At 43.1% G+C, this 20311-nt stretch overlaps 3 protein-coding genes across 7 annotated transcripts; 1 reads left to right on the top strand and 2 right to left on the bottom strand.

Annotated features, from left to right (window-relative positions):
• Positions 1-135: 135 nt before the first annotated feature.
• LOC119211034 (testis-expressed protein 12-like) lies at positions 136-3356 on the top strand. 5 transcript variants are annotated; one of them, XM_037461664.2, is made up of 5 exons: positions 136-410; positions 1993-2106; positions 2255-2363; positions 2498-2549; positions 3020-3356. In XM_037461664.2, exons 1-5 carry the CDS (start codon positions 402-404, stop codon positions 3162-3164), a joined length of 429 nt encoding a protein of 142 aa, XP_037317561.2. In that variant the 5' UTR covers positions 136-401; the 3' UTR covers positions 3165-3356. The 5 variants fall into 5 exon arrangements, with proteins under 5 accessions (XP_037317561.2, XP_037317567.2, XP_037317585.2 ...); XM_037461670.2 differs by lacking the exon at positions 136-410 and adding an exon at positions 1182-1363; XM_037461688.2 differs by lacking the exon at positions 136-410 and adding an exon at positions 1369-1464.
• Positions 3357-3646: 290 nt separating this feature from the next.
• On the bottom strand, positions 3647-7424 carry LOC119213922 (carotenoid-cleaving dioxygenase, mitochondrial). The gene is made up of 12 exons (XM_037465175.2): positions 7333-7424; positions 7048-7246; positions 6750-6961; positions 6448-6563; positions 6257-6359; positions 6052-6180; positions 5557-5717; positions 5293-5460; positions 5035-5166; positions 4763-4945; positions 4576-4686; positions 3647-4207 (listed from the first exon to the last, which is right to left on the bottom strand). Exons 1-12 carry the CDS (start codon positions 7367-7369, stop codon positions 4091-4093), a joined length of 1668 nt encoding a protein of 555 aa, XP_037321072.2. The 5' UTR covers positions 7370-7424; the 3' UTR covers positions 3647-4090.
• An 8597-nt stretch (positions 7425-16021) lies between these two features.
• On the bottom strand, positions 16022-20208 carry LOC119209128 (succinate dehydrogenase [ubiquinone] cytochrome b small subunit B, mitochondrial). Its single transcript, XM_037458179.2, has 4 exons — positions 20069-20208; positions 18935-19045; positions 17966-18116; positions 16022-16283 (listed from the first exon to the last, which is right to left on the bottom strand). The coding sequence occupies exons 1-4, from the start codon at positions 20115-20117 to the stop codon at positions 16118-16120; spliced, it is 477 nt and encodes a 158-aa protein (XP_037314076.1). The 5' UTR covers positions 20118-20208; the 3' UTR covers positions 16022-16117.
• Between the last annotated feature and the right edge of the window lie 103 nt (positions 20209-20311).

The following is a 20311-nucleotide window of genomic DNA, read 5'->3' as shown; positions in this document are numbered from 1 at the left end:
GTCTCCGGTGCGCGGCGAGACAAAAGAGCACAACACACAACGACGACAACGACAAAAATAAAATAAAAAGCCACCTCTATGAGTATTATCAGAGAATTCATAGTCATTTATTAAACCCTCAGTTTTAATTACACATTTTGTATTACAAGAATATAAGAGTAAGGTAAAATGAAGGGCATGAGTATGTAAATAATAGATATTATTATAGAATATCCATTGTGTAGTCTCAGTGTTATCCTGATATCAACCCGTCTCAGTTTAGTCCTGATCATCTATAGAGCGACTCCACCAGAGAGAAGATGTTCTATTTCTATAGAGTTCTTCTTATGGCTCATGGGACCGGGTCAGGTTCTGGTGAAATCAGATGACATCATGCAGGGAGGCCAAAGTCAGGGTATTTGATGAACAAAGTAGGTGGTTTGTAAAGTTAAATTCACGGATTTTTATTGTGAAAAAAAGCCTTAAATAGTTGTTTGACTATTATTGATCTTTTCCTAATTGGCTCTGATTTAATGTGGCATTCGGGGGCATCACGACATGTCGCGCTGTTTGTAATTCATCATTAAGGTTCAACATTAATACACAATTTTGAACGTGACTGAAGACACTGAACGGGTCGGTGTCCTGTTTCCATGTTTTATCTCTTTGGGTTTGTACACATGATCCACTTTGTCCTCCGAGTAATCCCATCCTTTTAATCCGCACCTCGACGGCGTTATTCTCATTCAAAAGAGACATTACATGTGCAATAAAGACGTGTTAATCTGTTCGTCGCGAGAGCTGCAGGACTAGAACTTTGCTTATTGTTACAGTCAGATATGATATACATTTAAAACGGCACAGTCTGTCATTTGGAAGACGGTCTTCAAGTAAAATATATATAGAGTACTATCGTGTTTTTTCTCAAGCAAATGAAATGTAATGTTGTGTAATTGCCAACATAAATATATTTGTATACATGTAAATATATTTAATTAAATGTTAGCTGTTACGATTTTGTTGCATCAGATACTTCTTCACTTTTGACTTGTGATTGTATTTGAAGGAACTTGTTAATGTTTGAAGAATGTTTGTTTAACAAATTAAAATGTAAGAAAGATCTCTACATGTTTACTTTTATTTGCCAACATAAATATATTTCACCCTCCTTACAAACCTGACCAAATAAAATAAATTTATATTTACAAGGACCCATAAACGCAGCATTAAAAAAAGTCTGGCCGTTATTTTGATCCTAATTTAAAGTTATAAATCGATAAGCATATCACCTGATAACTGAAGACACTTGCTATGAAATAACGGACAGTTCACAGTTAATCTGATAAAGGATTTACGAAACCTTAAACTCTTCAACTCGGACCGTGTAAGTAGACGTTAGCGACGGTTGCTATAGAAACCCCGAGGCCCGGTCACTGAGGGCTAACGTTGCTAGCTAGCTATGGTGAAAACAGTAACAGTAGCATTGTAAGTTAGCGGATAGCATTTCATTTAACGTTAGCTAGTGAGCCCAATGATGAGGACAAACGGTTTAATGCTGAATGGCTTATATATTTTTTGCTAATATTATATTGAACGAGGTGAACCATGCTTATAGGGAATGCTAGCTAATGTTAATATTAGCTTTATTATGAATATAAAGCTAAATTAAATGCCAACTCAGCAAGTAAGCTAGCCGCTAACATGACACTGTTTTAACTTCCATAGCTAACGTAGCTATTTGACATTAGCTATATTTTTTATCTTAATCTTTTAACTACCAGTTAGCTAAACAGCACCACTATAACTTAAGATAGCAATTATAAAACGTGTGATATATCTAAACTAATTTTACACGTGAATATTATCAACTGTCACATATTATCCTACATTTTGAGCATCTTAAGAAGCCATAATTATCATTTCTGTTGCTGTCTGTGTAGGTAATGCGACCCAGATAAAACTTTGTGACGAACAAATTGCCAATAATAAAATACCTTGATTACACATTTGCAGAAACGTTACGTCACCATAAAAGAAGCAGTGCACATGGCCGAAAAAATGATCCCTCCGATATCAAACAAGAGGCCATTGAACAATAATAAAGGCTCCAAACAGACAGAGAAAGAGGTAAGAAATCGATGTACAATTATCATTTTTATTTGATAATAAGGGTGCCAGATTCACTGTAATTAATTTAGATTTAGACTAACAATTGTGCAGTCTTTATTGTTGATAATTCTGTTAATCAATCAACTACAACCACTTTTTTAAATAGACTGAGCAGACACCTGCCAATCAAGACAAATCTCCACCAAAGAAGAAGAAGCCTCCTTCGTCATCATCCACTCTGGAGTCAGCCGGTTTATTCGAGGCGACAACTGCAGGTACGTAGACGACACAGAATAGCACCGAAGGCTTCCTTATCAAAGCTTCCATGACTTCCATGAATTAAATACTGGAAGAAATATTCATCATTTAGTTCGTTTGATTGTCTTTTTTTTTCTCTGCTCTGTTTCAGGTGCGAGTAAAGACATCACGATGCTGCTGTCAACATTTTCTGAAGTGTTAAGGTACGTTGTACTTCAATACCGAGATTGGATTTCCTAAAGTGTCGATCCATAGTTGCACGGTTATAGTTGTCCGATGTGCTGACAAACCTTGGAATGAATGCTCTCGCAGGAGGAAGGAGTTTTCTTTTATTAGAAGACAAAGTTCATGAGCAAAAGTTGGTGTTGTCCTGGAGACAGGGATTTGGGTTAGGACTGTGGATCGGGAAAACCTTCAGTCAACTGATTTCAGTCTGTGCTATTTGATAACATCTCACAAATGTACAATCTCGCTGTATGAGCCAGGTATTGTTGGTGCCACCTGGTACGCCCCTTTTCTCGTTAATTGAGTTGGTGCGTGGTGTTTGGTATCGATGGGGATAAGGTGTGTCCAAAGTTCAGTTTGGGTAATGGAAGGAGAGGGGCCAGAGGATGAATCCTGACCACTTTGGTGCCGTGGCCGATTGAAATCCGAACGTGTGTGTGGCTTGCAGCGAGCGGGCGGCGGGCGACGCCTCCCAGATGAAGGAGCTGCAGGGCATCCTGACCGAAGCCCAGAAGCTCGAGTCCTATCTGAGGGAGAAGAAGAAGCGCCTGAGGCAGACGCTGGCTCTGATTTCTGACAAACTGCAGGGCTGAGTCTGCTGCTTGGACGGTTACCTAGCAACACAGTTTGTGAATAACGTATTTATTGTTTATCGTTCAGCTTATGTCATAGTCATATCGATTGATAAGTGACACAAATATGTGTAAGCTGTTATGACTCTTGATGAGAAAAGTGTACATTTTGTGGTTACTTCTGAAAGAATACTAAAAATAAAATGTTTGTAAAAGGGATTAAAGACAGACTTCTACGTGTATATTAATTAACGTCATCTTTCTCTGCTTAAGTCAGCTTCTGGGTCTTTTTCATTTGCTAAAAAAGCAGTTTTTCGACAAGTTGCCAGCAGAGGGAGCAACGACCCCCTGCTGCCTCCGAAAAATATACACTGAGGAATATTCAGAACTTAGAATTAGTTTGTTTTTTAGTTATTTACTTTAACTTTTTACTTTTCTATGTATAAAAATAATACAGTATATGCATTAGTACAATACATTAGTAAAAGTTCATCAATGCTTGTTTGAGGGAAGTTTTCTTTATTTCATGCAAGCATTTAAAAATGTACATTATTATCAAGTCATCCGCTGCTCATCCATTAATCGATAAAAGTATTCACACACATCGTGCACGTTGGCACTCGCTTCATCAGCTCCTTAGGAAACGTGGAGGCAGTAAAGATTTGCTTCTTTTGTCCTCGTAGTGTTCTTGATCCTCGGCCCTTCCTACCAGCCACCCTCAGGTAACGTGTATTTTTAATAAAAATGTTTAAAACAAAACGTTTTCAAAGTATAGAAAGAACACGTTACTTACAACACAGTTACAAAATGAATAGACACTTATTTGTATTCCATGTATACATTTGGGCAGTGACCTCGAACAACTTTGAGACGATATTTACATTATATTTAGTCTATAACTTCTTTCCCCTGGTGTGAGTTCCGAGGGCTCGTCGGGATCCCCACGTTTACGCCGTGGCGTTGAACGTGCCGTGGAAGCCGTAGGGGATGTTCACGGGCACGGCGGCTCGGCCCAGCTCTGCAAAGGTCGCGGCATCTAAAACCAGAAGGAATGTGCTCTTGTCCTGGCGAGAAAAAAGAAAAAAGGAAAGCACACTTAGATGTGACTTCTCTTTGAGATATCTCTGAAGGTCTAGAGAAGTAGAAGTTCCGCCTCTAACAGGTCTCCTTCGCCTTTAGGAACCAATATGGTGAGGAGCATTTTAAATTTAAAAATGTCATTTGGTTGGTTAAGAATATGTCTGTTAGCATAGTTTGTTAGCTGGCTAGCTAGCTAACAAACTACAAAAAAGAATCAAAAAATCAAATCAAATATAAAAATTCTTGATTGACAAACATCTTCTCTCTGAAAAAAAGGGGCGGGGCTTGTAATATAAAAAAAAAACAGCATAGCTGTGCTGCCACTACATTTTCTGGGCCTGTCTCCACTGACCTTATTGGGTGTGATGACCACAGACATGACAACGCCATCGTCCTCCTCCGTGGCATTAGGTGACGGCACAAAGACGGGTTCGGAGGGATACCGCCCGGGTTCCTCCCACACCTGTGAGAAAGAACATCTGGGGGTTAGTCATCATTTCTGGTCCAGTGTCACATGTTGAGGTAGAGACTGAACCCGCCTTCATGCGCTTCCCGTTGAGGTCCATCTTGATCAGCGAGTCTCCGACTAGATGTCTGAAGCCGCAGCCGTAGAAGTAGCGATAAGGGCGAGTGTTGTACTTGGCATAGTTGATCTGAGGGAACTCCAGACCTCCGTATTCACTTAAATCCTCTCCGTGGAGGTCCTCGTGAGTGCAGAAGACCTAAACAAAGGGAGAAATAGAAGCAACGTGGTTACAACACTTAAACAAAATGAATAAATAAAAGTGTGTAGATCCTGATGGCGGCTTACCTGGTTCTTGGCGAATCTCACAGAAGTGGCGCTGCCTATCGGGTTCAGGTTCTTGCCGTAGGGCGTCTCTTGGTCCACATTTAGAGGCAGAACGAACCGCCGTGGAAAGACCCTGCACAAGGTGTTGTACACCTGAAGGGGTAACAGGGTAACATCTTCTCAGCCGCAACAAAACCAAATATACCTCGTACCCCAAAACCCCGGAATCCACCAAGGCACAAGGTCCTTTAGTAGTATTCCCCTACCCAACCCTCTCACCTCGTCGAGGTCTTCTCCAGACTTGCGCAGGTTCTGGACGTTGTAGTTGTTGATTGCCGCGCCATCGTCCGAAGCGCACATGTCCAGGACCAGGAAGCCGCCCTCCTCGTAGGCGTTGATCTGGTGTAAGGTCAACAGCGGCTTGGCGAGGTACTTGACAGCGCTCACCTGAGTAGCAGTAGCAGGAGGGGGGGAGCAGAAGGATGAAGAATAGGTAAAGAGGATGTTGACGAGAACTGGATTGGTCCATGTTGGGAGACCTACCTTCCCCGTCTGCTTGTGGATCAGGTGGAAGATGGTGTTGAGGGTCGGGTCCCAGAGGATTCTGTCGCTGATGCTTTTCCCCCTCAGCTTCCCCGTCACAATCTTCAACAGGTTCATCTTGATGGGCTGCTCAATGAACACAACGTAGTTCTCGGACATCCCTGTAAGGCATTAAGAGGATTATATCATATATTCTCATTAGACAAGAAAAATTGTGAAAACAGCCATCATCATTTATTCATAGCTTATATAGGTTATAGTATAGAGTCACCTTTTGAACTCCAACTACATTGCTGTGACTGAATGATTGGGACCGATAATGGAATCCGTAACAAGATAAGCTGCTTTCTTTATCTTTAATTGGCCGATCCTTCAGCGACGTCGCCGTATGCTATCAGTGCCTCCTCACAGGAAGACTCGGTAGAATCTAAACCCTCTCTAACGTCTCCTCAGTCCAGGTTGAAAGCTTTCGATTGGAATGAGTTTCAGGCTCACCGAAGCTGTGGTAGTAGGACGGTTTGCTCTTTTCCGACGAGGGAATCGAACACAACACCGAAACCCCCTCTAAGGTGTCCTCGGCGGTCTGCTTGGTGGGCGGCACTTTGATGATGTTGTAGCTCGCTCCTGAGGAGAGACACGTGGTTAGCCTCAAGAGGACGACGCACTTGAGCCGACGGGTGGCGTCCAGCATGTGACGTACCTTTGGAGTTGTAGGAATTCCCCATGTTGTAGGTGGTGCCGTCGGGTTCCGTGTGAGGGTGAGCGGTGGCTCCGTTCACTGCGATGAATTTGCTCCAGTCCACCTGAAAGGTTCAATGACAGCAAGTGCTTTAACTTAATGAGAAAGGACTCTGCTGGTTAATCGGGCCACAGCTTCAACGCACGCGTTACCTTCTTGGTGGTCTCCAGGGTTTCAGGGTCCACCTTGTGCATGATGTTGGTCTCTGTACTGACGTAATAATCACCTTTGTAGGTCACAAAGCTCACATTGGCGTTATCTGAAGGCTCTGAAGAGGGGTGGGAAAGGGGGCGGGCAAAGGGAAAGAAGAAAAGTTTGAAGAAAGCTAGGAGAACCTCAACAATAACGTTTTTTTTTTTTAAACAAAAAAAGAGAACTTAATGATGGTATTGGATCAAAAACCCCATCATGAATAATAATAGTAATACAATTAAACCAACAAGCAATAACATACTCGGCAATTCAAATCTGGAGAGGAAGCGCTGGAAGAAGTTCTTGCAAGGGTCCGGCATGGTGACGGTGCCGAACTCGGACACGACGATGCGGTTGTGCTCCTCGTTGGCCTTGAAGCTGTCGCTGGACAGGAAACGGCTCTTGTAGGACACCCTCCCCTCAGCTATCTTGAACTGGTGCAGCAGGGCCATGCCGTCGAACCAGTGGTTAAACCTGGAGGGCAGAGGGGACAGGGGGTCAGCTTAATTTTTATTTATTTTTAGTATGTTTTTTTCTCAAAGCATTGAGCAAACGCTTACTTCTGGTTCCCAATCTCGAACTTGCCGGGCCCGTTCCTCAGGAAGCTCCCTCGGATCCACACCGGGATGCTGCCGGTGATGTCGGTGCCGATGGGATTGGGGGTGTCCTCCACTGAGCTCACAATGTTCTCGATGCACGGCAGTCCATGCACATCCGTGAAGTGGTTTATGATCTTCCTGGACTTGGACTTAGTGGGTGCTGCAGAAAAAAGAAAGTCACATTTTTCAGAAGCAGAAGAAGACCTGCTGAGGAATGGAGGGTGTCTGAGCGGTCAGTGGGTTTACCCGGGGCGCAGTGCTGTTCCTGTGGGATGGGGTCCATGGCGGCTGCTGGAGTCTCTGGAGTGTGTGGATCTTCTCCAACACTGACTCAGCTTTATATTGTCTTCCAGCCTGCCCCCTACCCACCACCCCCTCTGCTCCCACCCCAGAGGAATCGGGACGGAAAGGTTGGCGAGCAGCCCACGATTTCCCACTTACGTAAGCCTCTATGAAACAGAAGTACATTGTAATCACAAGACGATACAAGTGGTAACTTATTCACTGAGATGATTAGTGGATCAAACCCTAAAATAAAGTGTACTTACTTATTTTTAGCTCTTTTACATAACTTCTTTTTTAGGCAACATACTTTTTCACTGTGATAGAGTTGAATGATTCATTGGAGAATGTTTTACCCGTCAGACCACGCTTATTTAAATATTACTACCCAATCTCATCTTAAAAAGGGTTCTTCGCATTTCACTACATAAAAACCACATACAACAGACATTGAATAACAAAACAAGACAATATAGAAAAATAAGTCAAAAAGTCAAGAAACTTCAAACAAACCAGCAAAGTGCATCAACCAAACATCTTTGAGTCATCAAATAGTCTTTGAAATGAAAAGAACACGTTAATTACTGTAATCTATATGACCATTTAGATTTAGATATATCGCTTTTGACCTGACCTGCCTGTCTGCGACCTTTGAGAGGGACTTGTGTACTTAATGTACATGGCTCATAAACAGGAGCCATAAAGCCTTTACCACTCTGTTTATGAGCCATGTACATCAAATGACTTCTTCAGTGCCAATGGCAAAAAATGATATCCGAACTCAACCCAATTAGCGGGTTCTAACTATTCCGGAAATAGACAGAAAGCAATGCTCCTGCATCTGGAGCTCCGACTGCAAGTCTCTGGTCTCTGCTGGAGGACCCAAGTCTGTCCACGGAGGACTGGTCTCTGCTGGAGGACCCAAGTCTGTCCACGGAGGACTGGTCTCTGCTGGAGGACCTGGGTCTGTCCACGGAGGACTGGTCTCTGGTGGATTCTGAGCTGCAGAAGGTTCTGTTGAACCTGCATGATGTCATCTGAGGTCACCAGGGGCCTGCTGGCCTTATATTAAGCAAAAAAAAACACAAATATGAGCGTGGCATCAATCTTCTCGTCTTAACTATCTCCATTAACCTTGATTTCACAAAATGTCAAACTATTCCTATACAAGGGAAATAAACCTTGTCTGTTGCGAGGCCCAGTTTCAGGTCCTCAAGCAGAACTTCATTCTAGATTATGTCAGCTTGGAAATTCCCACCAAAACATCTAGTGGGGATAATGGAACGCGATTAAAGAAGCGTGACTGGAGCACTTGAAGAGTGTCAACACTGCAAATTCCTCCCAATAAACTCTGCTCCCCATTTTTGTAACATTTAGGATTTAGTTTTATTTCTGCCGTCTTCGTAAGAAAGAGGAAACGTAAATGTTGAGCAGCGGAGGAAGTTGTGTAGAATTCGCCGGAGGTTCAATCCCACAGCTTTGACTTGTTGATCTGTGGTTGATAGAAGATGACAATAACTGGCTGCTTTCTTTCAAATAAATAAACTTGTTTTCTGTCACTTTGGTTTCCTTTGGGACATTTTGACCGCAGAAATCCCCAGTTGGCTGAATGGAACAAGAGCAGCTTGTATCTGGTACTGCACATGCACAACGAGCTCACTGTTTGTGGGTTTGTTGCTGTGTTTATTTCAGTGACTTGGACATAAGTGTCTTGTGTAAATCAGTGGCCCAGAGTTGCTCAGGGACAGAATATTTGACTTGATGTAAAGCACCATGCTAATGTTCAGAAATCTCCTTGAACCAATGGATCAGACGCAGAAGGTCAGCAGATCCCGGCTTCTCACGTTCCTTCAACGCGTGGCTCTGGTTTCCTTAAATACAATAAAATAACTACTTTTTTTTTTTAAACAATCCATTTTTTTGTCCGTCGCCATCTTGGATAGTCACACATATATCCAACTATGCATACATACTTTAACGAAACATATACTTTAAAGCAAGGTGGTTTAAAGAATACAGACTCACACCAGAACCTCCGTGCACGGGCCCAGATGTTCCAAATGTTGTTGCACTTTTTTATATAAAGCCAAACAATTAAAAAATAAATGGGCTCAATGCACTACTTTGAATTTCATTTTTGAATTTTGCACCTAACAGTGGCTTCAATTAATATCTGTATTATCTTTACAGTGAACTCGCAGTCACCTTTAGGGTGAGCTCAGGTGTATCAGGGGGTGGGACCGGGGTCACGTCAGATGCGTTCTCCCACACACACACACACACACACACACACACACACACACACACACACACACGTGGAGCTCAGGTTCTTCTTTTTCTGCCACATAACAATTCAAAGTTCGATATTTACGGCCCTTTATTGTCGGGGGGGGGTTACATCCTCATTTGCAGCAGTTACTATGGGAACCAAATTTGTTACAGTAACGAGACTGCAGTCCTTTCAAAATAAACTTTGTGTTCACAGAAAACTGTTCTGTCCAAGCAAAACAAATAATGAGCTTTGATAAAAATTATAAAACATTTTGTTATGTTTAATAAATATGGTCAAATACTTAACTAATTATTTTTGGAAAAGTTTGAGGTTTGGGTTAAAATATCAATTTAAGTGTTTTATCGCTTAAGGAAGTTATAATGCAAGTCACAAATAATCGACATCGACATCTTAATTCGGCCCTGAACATCCATCCAACACGTTGCTTTGTACTCGTATGAGTCCGTGTCGCATTGATAATTGTCTTTTTAATCTCTCAGGATGAGTTTAACCACTGCTTCCCCGATAAGGAAGTATTCCCGGATAAAAGAGACATTTCTTGTTCTTTTATGCCAACGCCGAGGGTTTAGTTCCCTTTTAGCTCTGAATGTTGCTGACACTGCGACACAAAATTAGATTTATTTATGAGCCATAAAACAGTAAATAATGATGGGGGCTTCATTTAAATAATCACATATATTGGTGCGACGACTTATTGCAAAACAGAATTCTTAAGTATATTTTAATAATATGTGCACAACACAACTTTATCCTACTTTTTCAATATTATTAACAAAACTCCTCATGATATAATGCTCTGCAGTTTATTTACTTTATTTTTTGTTCTTTGGGCTCTTGTTATTAGATGTTGGTGGAAGTAAAGCAGAGGTTGATGGAAGTGAAGTGAGTGTTAGTGGAAGTGAAGCAGATGTTGATGGAAGTGAAGTGAGTGTTAGTGGAAGTGAAGCAGATGTTGATGGAAGTGAAGTGAGTGTTAGTGGAAGTGAAGCAGAGCTTGGTGGAAGTAAAGCCAGTTTTGGTGGAAGTAAAGCCAGTGTTAGTGGAAGTGATGCAGAGGTTGGTGGAAGTGAATCAGATGTTGGTGGAAGTGATGCAGAGGTTGGTGGAAGTGAAGCCAGTGTTGGTGGAAGTGAAGCAGATGTAGGTGGAAGTAAAGCCAGTGTTAGTGGAAGTGATGCAGAGGTTGGTGGAAGTGAATCAGATGTTGGTGGAAGTGATGCAGATGTAGGTGGAAGTAAAGCCAGTGTTAGTGGAAGTGAAGCCAGTGTTGGTGGAAGTGAAGCAGATGTAGGTGGAAGTAAAGCCAGTGTTAGTGGAAGTGTAGCGAGTGTTAGTGGAAGTGAAGCAGAGGTTGGTGGAAGTGATGCAGAGGTTGGTGGAAGTGAATCAGATGTTGGTGGAAGTGAATCAGATGTTGGTGGAAGTGAAACAGGTGCTGGCTTAAGGGAAAGAGAGGTTGGTTGAAACTAAGCAGGTATTGGTGGAGTGAAGCAGAGCAGGTGTTACCAAAATAAGTATTAAAAACTATTAAGCATACTTCTAAATATGTATTCATGATGTTATTTGAATTATACCATCTTAAATGGTTTGATTCATCACACTGATTTTTGCAGCTTTTCAGCCTGAAAAAGGTTTCACCCACGTTTGATTGGACACAGACACGTCTGGTGATAGTACATTATTCTCATTTTAAACGATCAAGGGGCAGTGAAAGGTGTAAAGAGGTACTCTGTTCCCTGAGAAGAGAACAGTTTCTTAACAGAATGAAAAGACGATGGCTTATTCTCTCATTTCAACTCATGTGTGACGTCACTAGTGTGTGACGTCATCTGCATCCCTTCTTCCTCGGCCCGTGCGGGCCCCCTGGTGGCCGAATAGAAACCTCCAATTAATGACTTCAACCACTGATTTAGAATTCAAATGTATTAATAAACCAGGAGAAATGCCTGATCTGGGGAGGACATTTCTTCCAGACATAGACTCACTTTAAATCCATAAATGATGAAGTCCAAATGTCTTTGTGAGAGATTCAAACAGACAAGAAATAACAGAAATACAACTTTTGGGTGGAATTCAAACTTAAAAAAAGAGTGAATTTTACCTAATAAACGATTTTCATCAGTCCTCAGTACCTTTTTGTTTTGCCGGTTCACGTATTCAAGTACCTTGGTGTGAACATGACCCACAGTCCAGCCTCTCTTCATACAGCCAACTTCAACCCCTTGAAGGATAATCTGAAAGATGATCTCCTTAGATTGAGATACCTGCCACTGTCACTACCTGTCACTACCTGTCCCCGCATTCCTGTACTTGTTTAGATATCTACCGAAATGTTTTTTTAAACTTTATCTGAGCTGGTAAGTTGTCACGAGTGAACAAGGTCTGTCTCCAATCCCCAAGTTGGGTGGCCAGGCTCTTCCTAAATTCATTTTTTTTATTATTGGGCCACTAACATTCAAAAGATATCCTGAATCAGTTTGGCACATGTTGGAGGCTCAATCATCCACATCCAATCAAACACGTCCAACTCAAAAGGGTCTGATCTCTAAAGTTTACAACCAGATCACAACTACAATAGATAGCATCTCTACAGTCAGGACCAAATGGGAAAGTGTTGAACCTCACAGAGAATTGGTGGGTGGATGCAATAGAAAGGGTGAAAAATCTACGTCCTGTGCCAGACTTGGTCTCATTCAGTTTAAAATGGTCCACAGGGTGCACTTAAGTAACAGCAGACATATTCTCTGATGCTGAGCCGGGACGTAAGCGTTTTTGTTTAGTTCACATGTTTTGGCCCAGCCAAACGCACGGTGTATGGTACCAAAGAGAAGGACACTGGTGCCTTTACCGCTCACCTGGCACCTTGCAGAAACATCTGAAGTCTTGATGAATTTAAATACGCACTCAGCTGCTGTTTTGACCGTTTCACAAGGAATGTACTGTATATGTGAAAAAAAGGAAATCTCACCCAGAGAGAAAAGGTCACGCCTACTTTCTGCTCTCGATTGATTGGACACAGACAAATCTGGCGATATCACATATAGGTATTTAAAAAAGGGGCGGTGCAAGGTGTAAATAGATGAATAGATCGAGTTTATTTCTTGCACCGGGGCAAGATATTCATATTCATATAAACCGAACCAGGAAAAGCCTTCGTCGTTCAGCCACTTCCGCGTTGGGTGGCGCGCGCTCACGAGACAACACGTCCGGACTAATCTTTGATTTCGCGGCTGAACGCATCGCGAGCGGCCGGTGACGTCAAGGTGCGCTCCAGGTACGTGAAGCTATTTGTCCTTTTACCTGTCCGTCCCGGCTGTATAAATGTCCGATGGATGACATGCACTAGAATGAGTCATGAGAGGCGCATTATTTCGTTTTCTACCACTTATAGATAAAATTGGTCAAAAGAGGAATTAAAAGGGTATTAATGAATGTATATGAACAGTGATCAGAATACACCTGAGGCATGTTGAAGCTGTTTTGGTCTCCCCCCCCCATAGAGTCGACATGTTCTCCACCAGCCCCCTACCCATGGATTCTGTTAAATGCATCAGTACGTGCTCGAATGCTTTCTACTTTGAAGGTAAAAGGTGTTTACATTCCATCGTGTTGTTAATAGTATATTGTGTTGTTAATAGTATCCTGGTGCTGTTTGTGTGATGTCTTTATATCTTCTCTTTGGCCCCTGCTCTCGGGGTGAAGTGGAGACAACAGAGACAGGTGAGTCCCCTTCCTCTCCTCACCGTGGACCATGGTGTCGCTTGAGGGCTGGATTGAACCTGCTTGTTTCTCCTCTACCACGCAGATCTGGCCGAAGACGCATTGAAGATCTCCTCGAGGTGTTTAAGCCGTTGGGTCCGCAGCGAGGACAACAAGTACCTGCTTCTGAACCCAAAGGAGCAGTTTCAAGCCCAGAACTTAACCCAGTTAACCGACAGTAGTATGCACCCATCCTACAATATGTGCATGCACATACACATTGATCTATATGTATGTGCAAACACATAGATCAATGTTGTGTACATATGTTTGTGTGTACAGTATATCTATACATATGTATATATCGGTCAAAGATTTTAGAACACCCCTATTTTTCCAGTTTCTATTGAAAAACAGCAATGGACAAAGGCAGACAAAGAGAACAATGCAACCCTTAAAAGTGAAGGTATTTCTTTTGGAGAAACCACAAAGAATGTCAGTGAGTATTTCCGTACACCATCAAAGGCATTTAGAAAGTCCGACAGGAAGCAGTCTGTCAGACCCAAAGCCACAACAGAATCAGAAGTATCTGAGTCAACACCTTGCGTGATGGGCAGCTCACCGCACAGCAGCTCCGAGCTCGGCGTAACGCTGGTCCAGCTAAGCAGGTCTCAGTGTGTGAAGAGAAGACTTTGACCTGACGGGTCGACGCAGGTCCAAAGCAGTAAGAAAGCCACTGCTAAGGTGGCAAAATACGAAAAGAGGCTTTCCGGGGCCAGTGGACGACTGAAGACTGGGGGACGGTCTTGTGGTTCTTTGGTTCATCACGCAGGGTTTCTGTACGCCAACGAGTAGACAAAGGTTCCTCGGGCCTCCGGATGGTCTGGGGCTCTTCTGCTGGATCCATAGTGAGTGGCACCCTGAACTAACACGACCACCACAGCATTTTGCCTCGCCATGCGATAGTGCCTGGTGGGTCAGGGGTTCATCCCGCAGCAAGATAATGACCCCAAACATACCTCCAGGCTCTGTCAGAACTAGCTTAGAGGTAGGTTTCCATCATGGAACGGCCAGCTCCGTCTGCAGACTTTAGCCCCATCGAGCTGCTTTGGGGTGAACTGGACACCACGTGAGAGCACCAGCGCAACAACATCGGCTCTAAAAGATGCGGAAAAAGAGGCTGCTTTGAGGAGTCAAAACCTTAAGTTGAATTTTGTTAAACAAAACAATTCCATTAAATATTTTTCATCTCCAATTGTTCATTTGTCCTATACTTTAATGTCAGAGTACATTTAGAAATTAGGCTGTGTACATTTCAATAAAAACGGGAGAATTTGAGTTGTTCTAAAACTTTCGACCGGTTTATATACACATCTCAGTAAAGTGCTTCTATTTCCTTACGCTGGTCCTTCTTCTTTCCTTTTTTTTTTAGTGAAGTTCCAAATCCAGGTCTACAAGGATTTGACTTCTTCTGTGGAGCGAGTGGGGAGGGGCGTGATGCTGTGCATGAAGAACAAGGTGGTGTGCTGCGGTCCCAACCGCTGCATCTACCCCGAGGAGATGGTGAGTAGAAGCGTCCTGTTGGTACATGGCCAGCAGAGCGGCCCCCTGCTGGTCAGGAGGGAGAATGCAGCAGATAAAACAGGGGCGGGTTTAGGGCGGGGCTACGTGCTGATTGACAGGTATTGTGGGCCGTTCCCGTAGGAAACTCTTCCGGTGGACATCGAGAGCACCAATCACCCCGCGCTGTTCTACATGAGCCAACTGACGCGCTCCAATGCGTTCGAGTTCGAGTCCTCGCTCTACCCGTCAGAGTTCCTGGGATTCGAGCCCGACAGCGACAACCCCTCCCTCTACAAGCTGGTCCTTCACAAAAAGGAAAGAAATGAGGACAGTACTTGTGTGGTTATTTTAATGTGATTATTCTGTTTAATGGCTACCTGCTGCCTTTTATTCATTTAAATGGAATTAATCACAACTTGAAAGTTTTCAATGTTAAATAAAATGTCTCAATTGACCAAAACTCAGATTCTTTCTGTAATATTGAATCATGCCAGTTGGTTGTTATGGAATTAAAAGTTAAGTTTTCACACTTGTATCTTCGATTTTCCTTAAGTTATAAGTCACCTTCTAAATTGATGTTATTTTTTTATTTCCTATATTTAGAATAAATATCTTTTGTCATTTTAAGCATTGTTCATCAGTAACACCGTGTGGTTTTCACTCACTTTGGTCATTGTGGAACTTCGTAAAGGAAAATAAATGAAAAATAAAAATACATCCATACAACCGACTTAAATGAGCAGAGGCGGAAACATTGAAATTATTACTTTTGTAACATTTTGAATTTTTTAATGTGAAAACAGAAACATAACTGACGGACATCAACATTTACTGCGGGTTTGGATCCAGATGTTTTTTATCAAAGATGCTAAGGTGTGTATTAAATACTAAGAGTCACATGATAAGACAATGAATGTCATCATGCATCGATTAACACAAAACACCAGAAATCAACCTATACTTCCAAAATAAAAGTAGTTTTAATACCCTAAAAATATGTTGCTGTTTCCATTTGACTTTGGCTTAAAGAAGCTAATCGCTAGCATAGCGCGGAGGAGACGGACGTCTTACAGGCAGAAACAAAGTCCACTGCATATGAACATCGTCACAAATTATATATTTGGATTTTTATACATTAATTTTTTTTAATTTTACAATCAACTCAATCGCCCCCCCCATCGCCCGCGGGCCTGTTCATTTGCTCCACAGCAGCGCGACGGCTTTGCAGATGCCCACGTCGTTGTAGTTGAAGTAGCAGAGGCCGGCGAAGGTGACCGTGGACAGCAGGAACAGGCCCGCCTTGGCCACCTTGACCTTGGTGTCCCCGTGGACGTAGTCCGTCAGAACCTGGCCGAGGCCCCTGCGGGGGGGGGAGACAAGAGGGGGCGGCCGCTTACTAAGGAAAGTGTGCAGGTTCCTGTGCACCGAGACGCTCAAACAGGAAGTTCTTTCCTGCAATGCTCAGATCACCGTCATGGTTTTATAGTCTTTGATCATGTGACATAAAATGTTAAATTTGTTGACTAAAAATGCTCGTTAATGACTTTTTTCGCCACGGCGAAGACAAAAGCGGATCTTTGAAAATAAAAACTATGCCTAAATCTATTCTGACTTTGGTTAAGGTCAGAGGACGGTTCCTCGGTCACAGCTCGGTTGCGTATTTAGCGCTGTGCAGATTCCATGTAACGTTAAATGAGTCTTTCATGACCGTCGGTTTGCCATAAATGTTTTTTTTACTTTATTGAGAATCGGACACAACACAGCGACCTGCAAGTAGCGCAGCGTCTCACACAAAGTGATGTGTGTCCTAATGCGCGGCTTTAGAAAAGAACACTAAGGGATTCTGTATTAGTCATAAAGTCTGAACCGGCTCGTTTGGCCGGTGTTTGATAACAGGTCACGTGATACAGATCTCCTTGAGTTCTGTTCGACCAGGATGTCCTTCGACATATAAAGAAGACTTTTTTTCATCTACGCAATGTATCAAAAATCAGGAACTTCCTGTCTCAAAGTGATGCAGGAGAACTAGTTCATGCATTTGTTACTTCTAGACTGGATTACTGTAATTCTTTGTTATCAGGCTGCTCTTGTAAATCGCTTAAACCTCTCCAACTGATTCAGAATGCTGCAGCACGTGTATTAACAAGAACTAAGAAATGGGATCATATAACTCCTGTATTAACTTCTCTGCACTGGCTTCCTGTTAAATCAAGAATAGAATTTAAGGTACTTCTCCTCACCTACAAGGCACTTGCTGGTGAGGCACCGTCTTATCTTAAAGAGCTTGTTACACCGTACTGTCCTACAAGGCATCTACGCTCCGTAGATGCTGGGCTACTTGTGGTTCCTAGAGTTTTAAAAAGTAGGATGGGGGCCAGAGCCTTCAGTTATCAAGCTCCTCTTTTGTGGAACCAGCTTCACTTTCAGTCCGGGGGGGCAGACTTCTTAGAACACACATTTCTACTTGCAATTATTTGAATCATTTCTGTTAGAGGAACTTTTATATTGTTCATACACATGACATCTGTCCATTCTGATAGAGGGATGGTCCTCCTCTGACCTTCTCACTAAGGTTTCTTCCCTTTGTCCCTACGGAAGGGTTCTCATATTTTGGGGAGTTGTGAGGGTTTGGGGGGGCAGAGGAGGCTGCATGTGTACAGACTGTAAAGCCCTCTGAGGAAAATTTGTAATTTGCGATTTTGGGCTCTACAAAATAAAATGAATTGTCACTACAGAGAATCCAGCTTGAACATGTGACTTAAACTTTGAAGAATTGCAGGTTTTCAAATGAGTTAAAAACGCATCTCGGTACCCAAAATGACCATAAAGTCTCTCATCTGAAAAACAGAACAACATCCACGAATGAGGACAGGAAGCAGCACGAGGCGGCGTCCTGTGGCCACACTCAACCACAGGCAACTACTGGGGGAACCAGAAGTGAAACCGTTTGGTTTGAACGCTGCGGGTTAGAAGTCGAGTGGTGGCTTTTACATGATATAACGCCCCCCCCCCCCCCCCCCCGGGTTCAGGGCGGCGTCTCACCAGTGTCCGTGCAGGGTCAGGACGGCGGCCAGCGAGTAGTCCACCACGGGGCTGTGGCTGAAGTAGGCCACGGGCGCCATGGCCAGCAGCGCGACGCTCAGGGCCCGCTCCGCCGTCCAGTGCAGCGAGGCGGCTTTGGACACGGCGCCGGCTGCAGAGAAGAAGCAGATGTTCAGCGCAAAACATTTCTGACCACAACTTGACGGGTAATCCACACAGCTGGTTTGGGTTTTTAGAGTGAAATCATGGTAACATAAAACCGAAATGAAAAACACCACATTGTGGGGACGGGGGGGGGGGGGGGACCCTTTCTTGGTCACAGCTGTCGACCGAAGCCTCGTATTTAACAGACAAATAGAAGAGAAAGTGATCAAACTTTTCCTTCCCAACACCTTTAAATATTGTGTCAAATTGTGCTTTATCATAACAACTTTATTACAAAATAAAAGGTGTATTAATTACGGTTTTCTTCATATACATTTCACAATTTCCTGGTTAAAAGCAAGCAGTGGATGTTGGTAATGAGCAGAATGAGGTCTCAGCACACACAGCTGTTCTCATGTGGAGCGGAGAGAGAAACCCACACAGAGCCGCCCGCTGCTTTTAAGAGCAGCCGGAACTTAACATTTTAAACAATATGGAGCATCGACATTTAACCTACTTAAAGAAAATACAGGGCAATCACATTAACTCATCTTTTCACAGGTCGGGTACTTGTGATGTATATTATTGTACAGTGAAGGCTGTAGCAGTGTACTGATGATGCACACAGTAACCTGCGCACAGGACTACAGATGAAAACCAGCACTTTCTGTTAAAGACGAGAAATAGTAGTCGTACGTACTGCATGTAGTATTACTGCATGAAGTGATACGTCATGTAGTAATACTGCATGAAGTGATACGTCATGTAGTAATACTGCATGAAGTAACGTGTATTGCGAGAACGCATGTATCGGTGCACACTGACCGCTGGGGGCCGGGGACGCATGGATCCTCGCTGCCAGCTGGTGAGGCTGCTCCTGGGATTTGTGGGGGGCGACCAGCGGCCGGGCCAACAAGGAGGTTGGGTAGAAGAGAGCTGAAGAGAAAAGTTATTTTAAAAAATATGACATTATGACTAAATAACATTGTCTGTTGCGTCACTACAATGAATATAAATCTGTGTCCTTTGGGGCTGGGCATTCAGAGACATTTATGTATGAAAAAGGGGAAAAAGTGGTTCACCCAACATGGTCACTGTTTGGTTAGTGCCGACTTGCCATGAAACATCAACGTATTTTTGGAATGATTCCTGTATGAGCGTGTTTTCTTAAGCTTAAGGTACGACAGGCTGTGCTTTATCGTCCACTAATTATTGAAGATTTGCTTTTATAATACGGAAACAATGGAAATTATAAATTCTAAGTAAATAGCTGCATTTCAGCACAAAAAAGTCACCAAAAGTGCATGTAAACGGCACCGAGCTAAAGGAGATCTAAAGTCTTACTTGCGCAGTGATATGGAACCATGGGGTCAATGTGAACAGCTACTGTGCATTATAGCCATACACGTCTATGCTGTGCATTATAGCCATACACGTCTATGCTGTGCATTATAGCCATACACGTCTATGCTGTGCATTATAGACATACACGTCTATGCTGTGCATTATAGCCATACACGTCTATGCTGTGCATTATAGACATACACGTCTATGCTGTGCATTATCGCTGAATAATGCTCCCATTATTATAATATTGACATAATGCATTATAATAATTACGCCATTTTAACCGGTGCTTTGTTTACAGGTCTGCGTTCATCCGCGAAAGAACAACGTCGTGAACGGTCGTCCTCGCGGTGGCTGGGTTCTACCCTCCCTCAGGGTTAAGCTGGTTAAGCTAACTAGTCGGTAACGAACGTTAACCAGCGACGACCCGGCGAAGAAACCGCTGTGACGTCACGTCACATGAACGCTTGTTGACTAAATGTGGTGAACTTGGGAGAAGAGCTTTATTCGTACTCGGCCGATATTCGCCCTTCTTCCGCCGCGATGACGTACTAAACATGTACGTGAAGACAAAAGCCCCGCAACACAGTGAAAACAGACTGAAGTACTCACGTTTGACTCCTCTGCGACAGACGGAACTCAACCGAAGGATGGCTGCCATGATTATCAACTGACCAAGGTCGCCACACTGACCCGGATGTAGTTGTGACGTCGGTGGCGCTTTAAAGGTGGCGGCTGGTTGAAAAATCACCAAACCCGGTCAGCTTCAGGACATTTTATTTACGTGTTCATTTTATTTTCACTTTACTATTCTTTGTGTGTCAATAAATACAAAAGTTGTTGCGAAAAAGGATT

The sequence above is a fragment of the Pungitius pungitius genome, chromosome 3, assembly GCF_949316345.1.
Source record: "Pungitius pungitius chromosome 3, fPunPun2.1, whole genome shotgun sequence".
NCBI classification, from domain to species: Eukaryota; Metazoa; Chordata; class Actinopteri; order Perciformes; family Gasterosteidae; genus Pungitius; species Pungitius pungitius.
Note: the sequence above shows the minus strand (reverse complement) of the source record. Positions and strands in the feature narration are given on the sequence as shown.

Bases quoted from the DNA above. Each gene is read 5' to 3' on its own strand.
- LOC119211034 (XM_037461648.2), top strand. From the start codon at position 1,539: ATGGCTTATATATTTTTTGCTAATATTATATTGAACGAG. The intron at 1,578-1,992 runs GTGAACCATGCT...ACACATTTGCAG, and splicing joins CTAATATTATATTGAACGAG to AAACGTTACGTCACCATAAA. The intron at 2,364-2,497 runs GTACGTAGACGA...GCTCTGTTTCAG, and splicing joins ATTCGAGGCGACAACTGCAG to GTGCGAGTAAAGACATCACG.
- LOC119213922 (XM_037465175.2), bottom strand. From the start codon at position 7,369: ATGGACCCCATCCCACAGGAACAGCACTGCGCCCCGG. The intron at 6,181-6,256 runs GTACGTCACATG...GTCTCTCCTCAG, and splicing joins GAATTCCTACAACTCCAAAG to GAGCGAGCTACAACATCATC. The intron at 5,718-6,051 runs GTGAGCCTGAAA...AATGCCTTACAG, and splicing joins GTCCTACTACCACAGCTTCG to GGATGTCCGAGAACTACGTT.
- LOC119209128 (XM_037458179.2), bottom strand. From the start codon at position 20,117: ATGGCAGCCATCCTTCGGTTGAGTTCCGTCTGTCGCAGAGGAGTCAAA. The intron at 19,046-20,068 runs GTGAGTACTTCA...TTTTCTCTTCAG, and splicing joins CTGTCGCAGAGGAGTCAAAC to CTCTCTTCTACCCAACCTCC. The intron at 18,117-18,934 runs GTCAGTGTGCAC...TCTTCTCTGCAG, and splicing joins TGCGTCCCCGGCCCCCAGCG to CCGGCGCCGTGTCCAAAGCC.